This window comes from Barbatula barbatula (genome assembly GCF_947034865.1).
Source record: "Barbatula barbatula genome assembly, chromosome: 14".
NCBI lineage: Eukaryota > Metazoa > Chordata > Actinopteri > Cypriniformes > Nemacheilidae > Barbatula > Barbatula barbatula.
Genome location: NC_136777.1, coordinates 13277122 through 13293768, shown reverse-complemented (window position 1 = coordinate 13293768; position 16647 = coordinate 13277122). Strand labels below are relative to the sequence as shown.

Genomic DNA, 16647 nt, shown 5'->3' with positions numbered 1-16647 from the left:
TTGTGTACAAAAAGCAGTGACTGTAAATCAAGTTGATCATCCTGATTCCTGATCATATATTCTTTTCATCTAAGCCAAGATTTGTCAGTTACACTTTAAAATAATGTTGCATTCGATAACATGCACTAACAATACAGCCACGTCAAATATGGTTTGCCAGCATTTTAGTTTGTTAGTTCGTTGTCCATTAAACATGATTATTTGAACATGTTCATTTTAAAAATGTATCAGTAAATGCTGAAATTAACATGAATTTGGATGAAGCAATACTAAGAAAGAATCGTGCATTGTTAGTGAATGATGGCTAATACATTACAATAAGGTTGTATATGTTAACATTATTTAAAGTGTTAGCAATTCATATTTGAAACACACGAGGAATAAACATGGTTAGGAGTAAAAGTTCAAAGTCAGCTGCAATCATTTATTTTAGTAGTAATGATTTTATTCCGTTAAGAAATCAGCACATTAAACATATTTACCTCTGTATACAATGCTCTATTGTATATACAGCGAAAAAAGAACACTATCACCACAGGCCTAACATGGGCAACAGCTTACGCGTTTAAGATATTTACACATATTTTGTCTATTTAAGTTAAAGAGTCTTGCTGTATAGGCTAGTTCACATTACACTGCACAATCCGGGGTTGTGATTTCATCCACAGGTATAGATTATATGTGCCATACCATTTGAATCAACTCCCAAAATGTGTTCAGAAAATTTGGTCACTCTCAAAGAAAAAGATTAAGGAAATGTACACTTCTAGTTAACTTTACAACGTCCAACACTTGACCTCCAGAGGAGCGGTTGGTTACTTGTATCGTTTGCTCTTAAAATGTTAAATAAAACTAAAACTATGTAAAAACTCTGATTGGCAACATTCAGCAGTAATTCACCTCAGGAAAAACAACACAGGGTGCTTTGATACTCGCTCCTTTAAATCCTGTAAACTGATGCCAAGAGCAAAACCTGCATACTGTAGCTTAAGATCACTGGTATCATGTAAGTGTAAGTGCATTTAATGTGTTAAAAAGCCCCAAAACGGCACTCAGCAGCAATCATTCAACCCTGTCGTGAATTCAAAACACTCCCAATAAAACATTTTCAGTCAATTCAAGACCTATGGCCATATGAGCAAACAATGTTCACACAGTATAGCAGTGACTGTGACGTGTGTGTTTGTTGTACAGTAGTTGCAATAAATCCAGTGCTTTTGACAGGGTATAAAAAAGAAATTCACAAAGATGGCTCCAGAAAGCGGAAATGTGTTAATACACGAAGTGCGAGTTAATGCTCGTCTTTGTCTCTTTGACCTCTCTTCTCTTTCTCGTCCTGCAACGCTGTGCCAAGTTTCTTAATAAGAACGGACAGAACTTTATCCAGAGGGTCCATCACTCCTCTTTGCAGCCACTTGGGAATGGTGGTCCTGGCGTGATGAAATCCCAGTTTTTGCAGGATATAGTCCACTCCTACTGGATCAATCTTACGGCCTGTCCATGAGATCAGCCTGAAACGGTTCAAAGAGTTCACGATTCATCAATTCCTTATTAGTATTATCGCATTATAGATACAGTTGAGCATCTGCACATTTGTGATTTGTCAGGTTTGGTTGATTTGAGTATTACCGTAGTGTGGGCTCAAGATGCCATGTGTTACACAGAAACTCTCTCCAGTCCACTGTGGTGTAGTTTATACACTCTTCCTTCTCTTTCTTCTCTGTTGAGGTCTCGTCCTGCTGTGCTGTCGGGCTCTTCTGACCGGGTCGAGATGCAAAGAGGCGTGGGGCAAACAGAGCTGTAACAGGAGAACATGAGCATTCATAACACATCTCAAGTGAGAAACAATAGTCAGCAGCAAATAGAGCGAGATTAGATTTTGTCGGTCAGGATTTGATTAGATTTTCAATGTGAAGCTTTGAATTTACACATATGGCAGAGGCATGATGGAAATAGACATATAAGTGCATTCAAGGTGGACTTATGATATATAAGCTCTGGTGTTATTGTGTAAAATTATTATTCATCTAATCTTTGGTACATCAGCCAAAAACAAAATTGTATTACAGTGCATTACTCTAAATAGAAAACTTCATTAGATATAGAAATTCCTCATTTGAATTTTTTTCGGCAGCTAGACCGTCCAAATGTTCATTTAATCATCATTTCTAGATGTATGGTTGTCATTCCAGTCCAGCGTATGTGGAATTTCAACAAATTCAAACCTCAGGAGTGCAAAGTCATCCAATAGAAATGTGAAAGACTGACAGCAAGAAAAGACCCATGAAAACTGTGATACAAATCAAGATTATCATTTCGATAACTTATCAATTTCGATCTTTTCTTAAATACATGTAGAAATATTCAGTTATATTACTTAAAAGTGAATCTGAACTCGTTTTCTTTGCAGTATTTGAGGTCTTAAACAATACAGAGTTATTTTGACCTGTTTCTCCAGTTTTCATTTTCTGCAAATAAATGCAAATAGAAACAATATTTTTATTTGACATTTGGAAGAAATATTGTTAGTAGTTTACAGAATGAAACAAAAATGATCATTTTACCTAAACACATAAACACATATAAATAGAGTATTTCAAAGTTATTTACAATTTTTCTGAATTGACTCTTAATTTTCTGTATATTATCGAATAATATTTATTTATTCAATTAAATCATTTATTTATTCTACGTACGATGTATTTTATAATTTTTCATTGTTTCTCCGACTATAATAATAATAATTCATTACATTTATATAGCGCTTTTTCTAGTCACTCAAATCGCTTTACATTGAAGGGGGGAATCTCCTCAACCACCACCAATGTGCAGCATCCGCCTGGATGATGCGACGGCAGCCATATTGCGCCAGAACGGCCACCACACACCAGCTTATTGGTGGAGAGGAGACAGAGTTATGGAGGCAATTGGTAAATATGGAGATGATTAGGAGTCCATGATGTATATAGGCGAATGGGCGAATTTGGGATTTGTAATGACCACAGAGAGTTTAACATCTTATACCAAGATCTTAAACATCTTTTACTATACTGGGGCATTAGGACCCACACAGACCCCGGGGTGAGCACCCCCTGCCGGTCTCACTAACACCTCTTCCAGCAGCAACCTGGTTTTTCCAGCAGGTCTCCCATCCAGGTACAGACCAGGCTCAGCCCTGCTTAGGTCCAGTGGGCAACCGGGTTTTATTCTAGTTTATTCTATGTGTTTGATGATCCTCGAGGAACATTTATGAAGAACCTCATTTTATATTGTCAGTGCTAATGCTCTCACCTGTCTCTTTTTCTTTCAGGTATGCGGACACCAGGTCATGCAGAAACATGATGAGCTCTGCATCCATGGTAACACAGATGTGATCAGTGAACTCGGTCACCACGCTGCACTCCACTTTGGGTTTACTGCTGGCATCTACAACACACCTCACAGTCAACACTCAATACACATTAAACAGATGTGTTTATCCTAAGCTACTTAGCACAGCAAACCCACTGTTATCATGTGATTTGATTCATTAGCATAGAGAGATTTGTCTCATCATTTAATGTACCACAAATGTGAAATGAAAAAGAATCATACCGCCGAGAGAAGGTTCCTCTGGATCCTGTACATGGATGGATTTGAACTGGAGTTGCATTTTGGGAAGGGCAAAGATGGTCTCTGTTTCGTGGTTGTAGCTGGAGGAGCCTCTGAAGCCACTCAGAAGACTGGAGCTCTTTGCGGCCGCTCCGCTTTCTGAATTATTCCCATCCACGTTCCGTAGCAGGTTCAGCTCTGGTACAAGTAAAAACATCAAATGAATAGACAATGAACAGTGATCATAAACAGAACAACCCTTCAGAAAACAAATGTAGTATTTTCTTTGGTGCCTAGTGATGCACACCTTCGGTTCGCATGGCAGTGACGTAGTTGAACCATTCTTTGACTGTGGCCACCCCGTGCGGTGGGTTTTCGTGTCGCCGGCGGGTCACCTTAGTGATGGTCGCCATGGGACTCTCCAGAGCACCGCAAGGCTTTGTTACCATGGTGTTATGACCCAAGTGAAAGTCGAGGGTCTGAACAATGTACGTCGAGTCATCACTTGAATCTACACAAACGAAACCTGTTAGTCATCATCTGTGATTTATAATCAGCTTGATTTCATAGTGCTACTCATATCAAAGATGCGTACCGTCCTCCCAGATCTTCTGTGCCTCAGTCCAGAAGGCGATGTTGGGCTCTTCGAGGTGGAACAGCACCCAGGATTTGGAGCGGAAGTTAGGGCCATGGAAACAAGCCAGCGTCATGTGGTTGCCATGGAGACTCATGGACCCGCCCAGCTGCACACCATCCTCCGGGAGAGGCATCTGGAAGAGGGAGATGTGACATCCGGCCACCATCTTCAAGACATTGGGCCAATGCCTGTGATGGGCTGCATCCATATCTGCGAGCAAAAGAACGCATGCTTGTATTTTCAATATAATAACTTCTCTTTACACATGTGATGAAAATGATTGTGATGCAAGTAAAATAAAATACACAAACACAAGCACACTAACAAAGTTCAGCTCCTTTGTCTGTGTTGATGACGGGGGTTTTGGGAGGCACGTAGGGGACCGGACCCCAGGTGGACAGAGCCCGCTTGCTGGTGTCAAACTGCTGCGTGAAGAACTCCTGCAGCTTCATGCCGATCTTTATCAGATCAGGAGTGGTGGATCGGGAGATGATCACCTGGAATATGTCCCACTGCAGGTCTCCGTGCACAAAGATCTCACTGGAGGACACACATCAGACGATCACTTTTACGTTGACGTTAGTCTTGCTAGGTCTTTCAGCTCCTCTTACCTTTTCTCAGATAGATTGGCCTCAGTGGTGCAGAGGGTCACCTTCCACTCATCTTGAAGCTGGAGGTCAGCATTACTAAAGATGCCCATCAATATGCTGGAGCCCATATAGTCCAGCCGAGCCTCTGTGGAGCCCATGGTGATCTGGATCTTGTGGCTGGGCTGTTGATTTGGATGCTCTGAAATATGGGCTAGAAGAACCATCCGGTATTAGACATCGAGGAGAAAGTCTAATTTACTGAAGTACGAATTGAAACATGGAGACTTTAAATGAATTGTGTACTTACAGACCATCTCCAGAGTGTTGACATCGATGTTGCCACCCACCACACCTCCTTTGGAATCCAGTTTGGATCGACCGAGTCCAATAGACATGCTGATCTCCCGATCTCTGTTACTGCCAACGGACAGACGGCCCTGACTCTTCAATCCACTTGTTGTCCACCTGTTTGCAAACACACATCAAACAGAGAGATATTTTACAGCTAAACCATTCATCTGTTTAGATAAAGTTGTGTGGTGGTAGAGTACGCACGTATTGTTGCCCATCACGTTGCTCATGTTCATCTGGACATTAAGCTGTTTAAGGTTGATGGCAAAAACAACCAGCGTCTCCCACGGCGAGCCCAGCTGTGCTGCTGCTTTTCCATTCCGGAATGATGGGGTCGAGGTCTTGATCACCGAATCTGTCAAGATATATATTGTTATGCATGTCATATATTATAAGGCACATTTAAGACATTAAGGGCGATAAAATGATGAATCGCATCCAGAATGAAAGTTTGTTTACATAATGTACTTTGAATATTACATTTGTATTTATATACACATACATGTATACATATTTAGGAAATACTAAAATATATTTATATACATTTACCAGTCATTTAAATGACCTATAATCTTTTATGAATGTGATATTTTTCTTACATGCATGCATGTATGTTCAAATTAAAATGTATAGTACATGCGTTATGTAAACTCAAACATTTATTCTGGATGCGATTAATCGCCATTAATCGTTTGACAGCCCTATATAGAATTATGGTGATTGTTTTATATGACATGACATCTGTTTAATTCTATTGGTTGAGCTGGTAACATGTGACCTGTGTCAACTTCTATACATAGATATTTTCTTTATTTTGTGCTTTTATGACTCTCACAGGATTCCCTTTTCTTAATTCCTATCGTAAATAAAGAATGGAGCCTCTTTTAAACAGATTTTTTTTTATCCTGTACTCATTTGTTTTTTATCACCTCTCAAATATGGACAGGTTTCTTCAAAAATATCACATTTTAAGCTGAGAAAACTGAGATCAGATTCAGAACGATGATACAAACATACGCAGTGTGCACTGCATTAAGAGCCATTTGTGCTCTACTGTTTTTATGATGCGTAACAGCACCAACTACTGCATAACAGTCATTTCAGTTTGATTTATAAAAATAATTAAATTTTGCAATACTATCATATCGTGAACGCACTATTGTGTATTGAATCATGAAAAGAGCAAATCATTGCAGCCCTTTAATAAACCCATAATTCCAAGCAGTTAGCCCTGAAGATGCAGTGTTACTCCTATGAGACAAAATCGACTCGTTCATAATGACCCTCGACAACACAAAATGTGTAAATACATCAGCATGTGTGGTTCAGCGTGCCCACCTCTACGCGGCGCTGAGGAGTCTGACACGCTGCGGGAACGTCCTGTGGCTGGAGATTTCAGGTGGGCGTGACTTGTTGTGGCATCACTGAAGACTGAGGAGGAGGGGTGTTGAGTGGTCTGACCGTCCCATGTTCTCCAGTACGCTTTACGGCTCGACTCAGGAGAAAGGTGCTGGGCAATGCTCTCCACAGAGTCTGGTGTGGCAGGACCTGATGCTACACACATTCACAGCAGTTATCATCAATAAGGTTTCCAGCATTCAAATGCAGAAGAGCTGCATAACATTAAGAGTGGAGGTGTAACCTGGTAGGTTAATGGTCTGGTCTCCTAGAAACAATCTCCTGGCGATGCTCCGGCGGTACCAAGCTCGTGGGAAGGCAAGAATCTCACTGAGACGTCTCATGTCGTACTTAAAGGATGCGGAACCGATATCACACACAGCTAGGATTACAAAGCCACACGTGTATATAAATACATTTAAACGTGACATATTTATTGAACAAATTAAAATGGAAATTCTGATGCGTTTAGATTAACAGGAATTCACCTGAGATATTGATAAGAGTTGTGTCCATCTTCCCACCCTTACCGGCAAGTAAGGTATCAATAAATGCTGGACATCCTGCCCGTCTCATTCTGGACAGACTGACCTTCACAAACTCTAAGTTAATGGAGAGAGAGTCTTTCCTGCCTGTGACTGAGGAGGCCTCGTCCTCAACCGATCCTAAAAACAGCCAATGACATGCTTGTCTTATAATGCTCATCCATATCAACAACTGTACAGTGATACACACTAAACGAAACAAAGCAGCAAAGATCATTTATTAAAAATTAAATGATTGTAAAATTGATCTCAATGTGGATTCAGCATTAAAGGTCCAATGTATGAAACACTCGTTGCTGAAGCAGATATCGTATTTACGAAATGCGCTCTGTAGAGCAGTTTGTCCGTTTAGGGCTACTGTAGAAACAACATGGCGAATGACATAGAAGAGGACCCGTGGTGTATGTAGATAGAAACATAACGCTTCATTATGCAAGGTCTTTATACATCTCTGAAGACATAGTAATGTAAATTACATTGCATCCTCCTAAAAATGACACGCTGGACCTTTAAATAAATAAAGAGAGAATATTTGTGAGTAACGTCTCTGTGTGAAGCTCTTACCTAGTGGTCCTGGTCCAGGTGGAAGACCAGTGACTGCAGATTTTTGTTTGCCAGCTCCGTACGGGTGGAACACATAAAGAGAGAAATCTGACATACAGGCAGTGAAACTCAGACCCGATGAGTTAGTGGGCGGGCCTGTTAGATCTGATTGGCTGCTGTGGTGTCGACTCCGCCCTAGGGGACTGCCTAAACCTGTGGGTGGGCCTGAGGGGTGAAAGTTACCATTGAAATTAGCATTAAACATGCAATTTCTAATTATAGATCTTAAAGTCTCTACATATCACAAAAAATCTACGAACATCATAAATCAAAGCAATGTTTTGTCCATTTACTTCACTAAAAATTCAAGTTAAATGAAATAAAATGATATAGGACACACAAACCTTTGCTTCCAGGCACTCTGTTGGCATTGTGTACTGATGGAGGTGTAGAGGAGGGTGTGTGCTGGCCGTCAGCCGGATGGGTGGAGCTAGTGGGCTCAAGCTCACCCCTATTGGATGAGAAGACCAGGTCTAGAGAGGGAAGTTTCAGCATGCACTCGACTCGAGACATAGGCAGACAGCTGAATCGAATCTGCGATGGCTGTAAACAAACAAACAGAATGAAATGAACCAGAGCACGAGCTTTGGAAAGAGCACAAGCGTACTGAAATGTTGTTCATATCTCACATACCTGCACCCTGACATATACCACCACGTCTACAGGGAAAGAGGAGTATGGAGATGTAGCAGAGGACACAAGAGACACCTGAGACTCCTCGAGAGGTTCCACGGAATCAAAGTGACCTACATCCTCCTCAGGAACATTCAGAGCTACACACACACACACACACACACACAAAGTATTACATCTGTTGTCATTTATATCATTGTGAGGGATCCGTTAGGGCACACTCACCTGTGTAGTTTCTGTCCACCGGCGTGATGGGAATGGTTTCGAGGGCTTTCTCCAGGAAGTCCAGCAGACATGGACTGATGACCATTTCCTCTGGTAGTGTTTGCAGGGCTACCCACGCATACAGCTTAGCCGTCTTCACACCTACACCTGCCTTCCCCTTAGCTGCTCACAGAAAATAAAAACACACAACAGCATGAATGTAGGAACCACAGGCCTAAACTGAGTTTTCATGCACTAAAAGCAAGGAGATTCAAACAGCTCAAATGGCACCTAATGCAGCGCCAGCATGCATGCATGTAATACGCGTGACACAAAACAGAACAGCTCAAGATATTTCAAAGCAAACAGGCATAAAACAGCAAATCATAGCAACAGCGGAGTAACATTAAAGGACTTTTTTCCAGTTTTTACTATTATGCATACTGGGTGTCAATCTACAGTTTAAATATAGAAAAGACAAAGTTTTGTTTATAAAATATTGCAAACAATTAATATTGATAGTTAAAGCGGCTCACGGCAAGCAACTTCAAGTAAGCTGAGAAAAAAGATCCACTGGGAAACAGAGTATGTGAGCTCTATTGAGTGGAAATTGAGCAGCAATCTCAAGGTAAGGAATGTCTATTTATTTAGTCGAAAAATGTGTTTCATTTAAAAAATATGTCTGATAATACGCATTTAAGGGATAGTTCACCCCACAATAAAAAAATCTCTGATCATTTATTCACTTTCATGTCATTCAAAACCTGTATAGGACACTTTCTTTTCACAAAAGAAGATTTTGAGAAATGTCTCCGTGGTTTTGGGTCAATACAATGGAAGTCAATTGACCACAATGGAAATAAGTTGTTCACAGTGTGATGCTGATGTATTGCTACTTTATGACAAATAAAATCAAGGGGGACCAATGTTGTTTTGTAGCCAACGCTCTTCAAAATATATATAAGAAAGAAAGTCATACGGGTTTGGATGACACGACTGTGAATAAATTATCAAGTAATTTTCCTTTTTGGATGACCTATCCCTTCGAATTCCACAAAGCAATTCCTTTAGGCAAAAAATCACTCTCAATTTGCCCTAGCAAGTAGTGTTTTTGTGTTGGAAAAATTACGATTTTTGCCTTTGATCCTTCACCTCAAACATCACAATACAACTCCATTTTTCATTTAAACCGTTCTTAACCGTTCTGGTCATGTAATGTTTGCTGCTTGGTTTAATTTATTAGTTCAGGTACCCGTCATGCATTTAATTTATCAATTCTGTGTAGTGCAACTAATTTCCGCCCTCTCACGGTGGGTTGTGGGTAATATCCGGCGTTTAGCACGCATTGATAGAACGGGTAGTGTGCAAACTCGGACGCTGGGTTAGTGGCAAGGAGTGGCAGACGGATATCCTGGAGTGGAGTCGGAATGGATTGATTGCGAGTGGGAGCCGGGCTGTTGCTCGACACACATACTCTGTTGAGAAACAGTGGGAAAGATCCTGGGGAAACTGTAAGCGCTGCTCAGTGACCACTGAGCTAATCATGTAGTACACTGAGCGGAAAAGGGATTGCCATGCTCCAGTGAAAGAGAGCATGCAGGAAGCCAGCAGCGGTGGAAGACACATGAAGAGATTGTGTACCTGAGGGGAGAGGAGGGGGAGGAGGGGGGAGGAGTGGGTTAGTCTTGCCAGGGCCTGTGGCTGGAGGTGCTGGTGCATCACTCATACCATACAGCTTGGATTCTTTCGACAGGGTTCTGGGAAGTGAGGAGCCGCGGGACGCGTTGGGAGAGTCTGTTTTCAGCATCTTAGAGTTGTAGTGAAGCTGTAAACAGAGAGATGGAGAAAAACATCAGGGCCTCTGTTTACAAAAGATCTTAAGGCTACAAGTACCTCCTAACTTGCCGATTTAGGAGAAACTCTTAAAAATAATGGGCGTCTCCGTCCTAATTTTAAGACTCCTAAATTGGAATTTTAGAAAGATGTCACGACAATGAGCTTAACCATGAAGACTACGTGCTTACTGTTTATGAGACATTGTAATGCTTACAATTAGCTGAACATATGCTCCTTTTTTTTAATGTTTCAATAATCATGTTTACTGTGTTGTCATGTGTTTATTGTGTTTTAATGTATTTGGTAGCTGTATTTGTTATTGTCAACACAAATAAAAAACAAACTGTTTGATTGGAGTGCGCAATAAAAACATGAATTTTGAAAATACAAAATGTAGTTATCGTTTTTTGCGATGAACTCTTTGCTTATTTAATTTGTAACTCACAAATATATTTACTGTAAAACTGTATAATTTATCATCTTAATTTGAAAACGGCGACACATTTTATTTGAAAATATTTAATTTGAATATGAGAATTTGAAGTTCTTAATTTACGCATGTCAGCATGATACCTCATTCTATAATATTCCTATGAATAAATGATCGACAGAGACCCATCCCCTATCAGCCAATCACTGTGGTCATAGACGGTAAGCTTGCTGACATCATCCATAGTATGACATCACCATCATCTTAAGATATATTTCTGTTCCTTAGTAAGTTGCTCAAGGGTATTGTGAATAGGTTTTAAGAGGAAACTCTCAGCTAAAAACCTCTTAGTGGTAAGATACTATGTTTTGTTAATACAGGCCCAGGTCTTCATGATTGTAGCTTGCTAATTTGTTAGTGATCACACACTTATTCTTGCCTGCCAAACATTTGACCGTATTTGTGTTTTTAACCCCATTATTTCAGACCTTAACATCCACTCCAGGAATGTAAAAGACAGTGGTCTCGATGTCACAGGTTTTGCTCTGCAGCGATGTGGGAAATCTCTTTGCATTCAGCAAATGAGAGCTGGAGGCAAAACCTGGCTGCAGCTTCCGTTTCTTAGGAGGAGAGTCCTGGTCCAGACTCCTGGAGCTCCGTTCACAACTCCTACACAACATCGAGACAGAATATACAAACTTTATGCATATAGGAACACTTCACATGCCCGGTCAACACTTCCAAACAAATCCAAGTCAAAAAAGTATTTTTGAAAGGACCAGGAATGCGTTTTAAGTAAATTAGTTCAATTCTGACTTTCGATGAAACACAAAACAGATGCGAGCTGCCAAACGGCTTTACCTCCTCAACGCAAGATCTTCATGTTCAGTCGGCTGGGTGCTTGGGTGAAGCACACACTTGCCACTGTCGATCTCAACACGGACGTCTAACTCAAAGTCAATGTTACGTTCAGTGGGCGGAGCTAATCCTCCACGCAGAGGGGACGTAGCCGGCCAACGCTCACTGAATAACGCGCTCAAACCGGTTGCTTTCCTTTGAGAGCCCCTGAGAAACACATAAACATACAAATGTTCGGTTCAGGGAACATTTGCAATATTTTTTATTGAATACACAGCATGTATGCATGTTGAACGCACCCTGGTCTGCGGAAGTAGCTTTGCGGTCTTTCTCTGTCAAACTCATCGTCTTTATCCGAATCTTCTGAGGATGTTGAGGAAAGGTCGTCGCGGCGATTGTCGTCAGGCTGGAAGGGAACGGTTGGTGAGAAGACAGCGGGTGTGCCAGGAGCACTGAACACTGAGCATGATGGGTAATGGGCAGGATCATCGGTGGTGACAGACAACAGGTCCATCTCTGTCTCCTCCGGGAACTTCAACAACCAGCGAGAGCCAACAATCAGAACATCTGTCTCTGCTTCTATCCATCTATTCATCCATTCATCTCTCCTAACATATTCACTTCTATAAGTGAACTATAACTATATACTGTAGGTGAATTTCACAACATGTACAAGTTATATGTATAGCTTTAAAGTGACAGTTCACCAAAATATACAAATTATGTCATCATTTATTCACCCTTGAGTTGTTATAATCTTTTTAAATGAATTTGTTCAGATGAATACAGAGAAATATCTTTGGAAGAATGTCAGTAACCAAACAGTTCTTGGCTACCATAGAAAGAAAAATGACAAAGGATGTCAAAAGTGCCTTAGAAGTTGACAAAGAAATGCTTCCAACTCAACGGTGACCAAAAACTTGGTCACAAGCATTCGTCCAAATATCTTTCCTATACAATGAAACGTATACAGGTTTGGAACAACTCGAGGGTAAATGATGACAGAATTTTCATTTGTGGGTGAACTGTCCCTATAAGACAATGTTAAAGTCTACTTCAAAGACCATAAAGATTATCTTTAGCACCGTGATATTTTTTGATATATAACATGACAGGTTTTGTGAGATTCACCAATATCCTGCTATTCATAGGATCAAAGGGCACTAACTACTCTTCTGGGTCAATTCTAAGGGTTTGGGTTAGTCCTTTAAAATAGTCTTGCAAATACATATGCAAAAAGGTCTTGACTTGACGATAGCTTGAACTTAACTGTCATTCACAAATCAAAAGTCCCTTCATCCATCTGTCTGTCATATACATTATCTCCTCAACTGCGCTTCTTATTAAATAAAGTTTAAACGGAAAACTCAGTTCAAGGCCAAATCTTTTAGTTAAAATTAATCTAATCATGTCTGTAAGTATAACTCTGTCTTTCTGTTTATGTACACAAAACCTCCACTGAAACTGACTACCAGTTAAAACTGTATCTGTTGGCTGAAGCCTATATAACAAAGTTAGCACTCTGAGGAAAGTTCATTCCTTTTCCCAATAGATGAGTCCCACTAAGACCCAGAGGAGGAGAGAGGGATGAGAAATGAAAAGATGGACAGATGACAACATCGTGAAACAGCAGCAGGGCATTGGATGAAGATCAAGATCCATCCATACAGCTCAAAGAAGCAAGAACTGTTCGGTCAGACCATCAGCAGCTTCAGCATATGGAGGGCCTCATTCATGAAACATATGCTAGTAAATTCAGAGTAGTTTGCTCGTAAAACAGAACTTCACGATAACTTTCCTCCGGATTCACAAATACTTCGTAAACGTCAGATTTGATAGTGAAAACGACCAGAGATTGTTTTGGAGGCACCGCGCTTTATTCCGGAGATGCGTTGGTTGCTGTGATTTAGTTAGCCTATATCCATAACAGTTATCCTACTTGTTACTAGTGTCTAATTTTGAAGAATATTACTTTATATGACAATGCTGTAACCAATTATAATAACTTCTCCATTGTCGTGTATGATGGTTGGTCAAAGTAGTGTTTTTCCCCCCTCTTCTCCTTTGTGATTGGACCGCTGTGTAAAAAAGGACTGTTCTGCGTTTTACCTAACGTAATAAGTAAAAAAAGATAAAAAGACAGGACAAAAGAACTGGTATCCTAAAGAACTATGTATCCTAATGATGTGTCATCAGTTTGTTTAATAGATTATAGAACGATACGTGTGGTTTTACACACTATTAACACGTGGGTGTGGAGCAGGTGAACATTTCTTTTCTACAAACTTATGAACATTTTCATGAATCCCAAAATGTATGTTACAATGACTTTATGAACGATTTATACACAACAAAATTCTGCTCGTGTTTCATGAATGAGACCCTTGGTGTGTGTGAGTATTAGTGTGTACGCGAGAGAGAGAGAGAGAGAGAGAGAGAGAGAGAAAGAGAGAGACCTCATTCCACCTTCAGAGATGTTGCGCCTTGATTCAGTTTGGGAAAAGAGCCAAAGTGAAGGTTTAAGAGGTTGTCAATCATAAGAGTTGACCTGTGATTTTTGATTGGGTTTTAAAAAGGTAGATTCAGTCTTGAGATGTTCATGCACAGATGAGTAATACAGGAGACTCATAGACGATTCAGAGATTTGGATCAGATCGGTTTTCTCCGGTACCTTAAATACAGAGTCAGCTGGACTTGAGTTTGGGGTGTCCAGAGCCACACTACCCGTCTTAAACACAAACAAACCCATCCAAAAATAAAACTGATATTCAGCACATAAACGTGTTTTCTGTACAGTGTGCTCTTTGAATAGGTGAAGCAGTCGAAGCACAAAGTGTGTATGTGTGTGTGTGTGTGTATGTGTGTGGAGTAACCTTAACCTTATTCATTTCATTCAACAAAAATGGAAAATGGCAATAACAATGATGAATACGGCAATGAACGAATGAACAAATGCACACAGTTAAGCACACTACCGTGTCGATGTTGAAGGTGACCCGTGGTGCTGGAGATGCTACATCTACTTTGATGTCTGGCAGGTCATCCCTGTAGATTCAATGAGTCAATGAATTAACTAAGGATGCTAATGTGTGCGTGAGTAATTGTGTGTCTGTGTGTGTACCTGGGTCTGTCGGTTCTCTTCATTGCTGGTCTGCCTGTTGTTGAGATGCTTTTAGACCTGCTGTTACTGTAGCTGGGCTTATACCCTAAACCCCACTTATCCTTGAGCGACGCCGCCTGAAATAAAACGTGCACTAACATTTTTTAGCATTATACCGTTGCAATGCCTTTTGAATGTACAACATTTATAAGCTGTAATTAGGCTGTAATAAAGCAGAATTACAGCTGCCTCACCCGCATGCTCGAGCGGCGTAGTTTTTTGCGCACGTCCCTTCGGATATCATTGACGGCAACAGATTCCAACTGCTGATAACGCTGGATTTCCTGGTTTATAGTGCCTTCACTTGCTCCCAGTTTCCTTAAAGTTTCCCAAAATAAGAATTTTAAGGATGTTCTTCATGTAGATAACAATTAAGGATCTCAATAATGTTTGAAAGTTTGTGCTTACTTGAGATCATCGATGACTTTTGCCTGCTCATTGAGCTCTCTTATGTCCACCAGACGCTTGGAAAATGTCCGTCCACGAGCGTCGATTATCTGGTTGCTCATGACTGCCTGTCTGCGCAGATCCACAGACTCCTGTATGGAGGAGATTACTGTTAAAACTGAGTGTCTAAAACATAAGGGTTGGGCGGTATGACCAGAATCTTACCATGGTTTGAATATCAACCATGGTAATAATACACATCACAATGTAGTTGTGTAGATATCAAATTGTTGCTGGAAATTCCGCTTGTGATGCCACAATATAACAAAACGGTCATATCGCCCAACACATGCTTTAGAGGCTTTTCCTAAATCACACAGACTGTAAAACACAGTCCAAAAGAATCATTCCAAAACATCAGACAAACAAAAATCACAACACCACCCAACAAACTTCAGCCAATCCATGAGAAATGCTAAATTTGACAATGGGAAACAAGATGATTTGGTCGCTCATTTCTCATGGACAGGAATCAGACAGGACTAACAAGCAGCAAGAAATTTCAGAATCCAGACTCCCTCTACGAATTTCATTTGCTCAAAACCAAGGCAGAGTTGTTGGCACAATTCAACTAGGGTTTAGGAGATTTAACTGATCTAAAAAGCAACTTCCACCCTCAGAGTATTAAAAACAGAGAGAGAGAATGAGAGAGAGAAAATGTAAGCAAACCAAGCAAACTGGAGCTGTAAAGTACATACACAGCCCCAGGAGAAGGGCCTGGGATGTCTAGTTCGTTCTGCATTGGCAGTGGATGACAGGCGAACACTTCTCGACTTTAGCCGAGTGATTGTGGATGATGGAGAAATACTACGACACTCAGAGGGTGAGGGGGGCTGGGGGCTGGGGCTAAAGCCCAGAATGCTTTTCATCAGCCGCTTCCTGAACGACAGTCTGGGACTGAGTTCACCTTCAGCACACTGTAAACATGGGCCGGTTGAAAATAAACAGATGCACGCCACTTCATAAACATTTAGCACATAGTACACATACAAAAAAGAAACTTCACTTTTCCTGTTTAAGACTCACATGAATCATCAAATTAACGTTAAAGCAAACAGAACCATATAACAGCTCTACAAATTAAGCAAATAAATATCAAACGAAAAAAACATAAGCTCTGACCATGTGAATGGGGGGAGACATGCCGTCACTCTCATCCTCGTCCGATAGGTCAGCATTGTTGACAGAGTTATGGTCTGTGACGTCATCAGTGTCCTCCTCACCCGTCAGAGAAGTGAGCGTGTTACCCAAAGCATTCAGACGCTTGCCGATGTTGGGGTCCATGTGCACATCAATACCACACATCTTCCACAGAACGTTCAGGGTCCATGTCCCCGCGCTACTGCTATCTGAAGTACAAAAAC

At 40.8% G+C, this 16647-nt stretch overlaps 1 protein-coding gene across 5 annotated transcripts in view; it reads right to left on the bottom strand.

Annotated features, from left to right (window-relative positions):
• Window positions 1-423: 423 nt before the first annotated feature.
• The window catches only part of kiaa1109 (KIAA1109), a 53898-nt gene continuing 37674 nt past the window's right edge, over window positions 424-16647 (bottom strand). For 2 of the 5 annotated variants that reach the window (XM_079472429.1, XM_079472430.1), the window contains exons 59-86: window positions 16406-16632; window positions 15982-16200; window positions 15245-15375; window positions 15031-15154; window positions 14798-14913; window positions 14652-14721; window positions 14348-14404; window positions 11976-12208; window positions 11680-11883; window positions 11307-11487; window positions 10194-10377; window positions 8574-8735; window positions 8349-8488; window positions 8060-8258; window positions 7677-7880; window positions 7056-7232; window positions 6812-6949; window positions 6508-6723; window positions 5374-5524; window positions 5126-5283; window positions 4840-5029; window positions 4554-4768; window positions 4187-4438; window positions 3899-4102; window positions 3595-3789; window positions 3292-3426; window positions 1630-1798; window positions 424-1511 (exon numbers count right to left, since the gene is read on the bottom strand). In XM_079472429.1, coding sequence (XP_079328555.1) covers window positions 1292-1511; window positions 1630-1798; window positions 3292-3426; window positions 3595-3789; window positions 3899-4102; window positions 4187-4438; window positions 4554-4768; window positions 4840-5029; window positions 5126-5283; window positions 5374-5524; window positions 6508-6723; window positions 6812-6949; window positions 7056-7232; window positions 7677-7880; window positions 8060-8258; window positions 8349-8488; window positions 8574-8735; window positions 10194-10377; window positions 11307-11487; window positions 11680-11883; window positions 11976-12208; window positions 14348-14404; window positions 14652-14721; window positions 14798-14913; window positions 15031-15154; window positions 15245-15375; window positions 15982-16200; window positions 16406-16632 — 4871 coding nt within the window. In that variant the 3' untranslated portion in view covers window positions 424-1291. The remainder of the gene's footprint in view (window positions 1512-1629; window positions 1799-3291; window positions 3427-3594; window positions 3790-3898; window positions 4103-4186; window positions 4439-4553; window positions 4769-4839; window positions 5030-5125; window positions 5284-5373; window positions 5525-6507; window positions 6724-6811; window positions 6950-7055; window positions 7233-7676; window positions 7881-8059; window positions 8259-8348; window positions 8489-8573; window positions 8736-10193; window positions 10378-11306; window positions 11488-11679; window positions 11884-11975; window positions 12209-14347; window positions 14405-14651; window positions 14722-14797; window positions 14914-15030; window positions 15155-15244; window positions 15376-15981; window positions 16201-16405; window positions 16633-16647) is intronic. The other 3 variants (XM_079472433.1, XM_079472431.1, XM_079472432.1) reach the window with 3 other exon arrangements.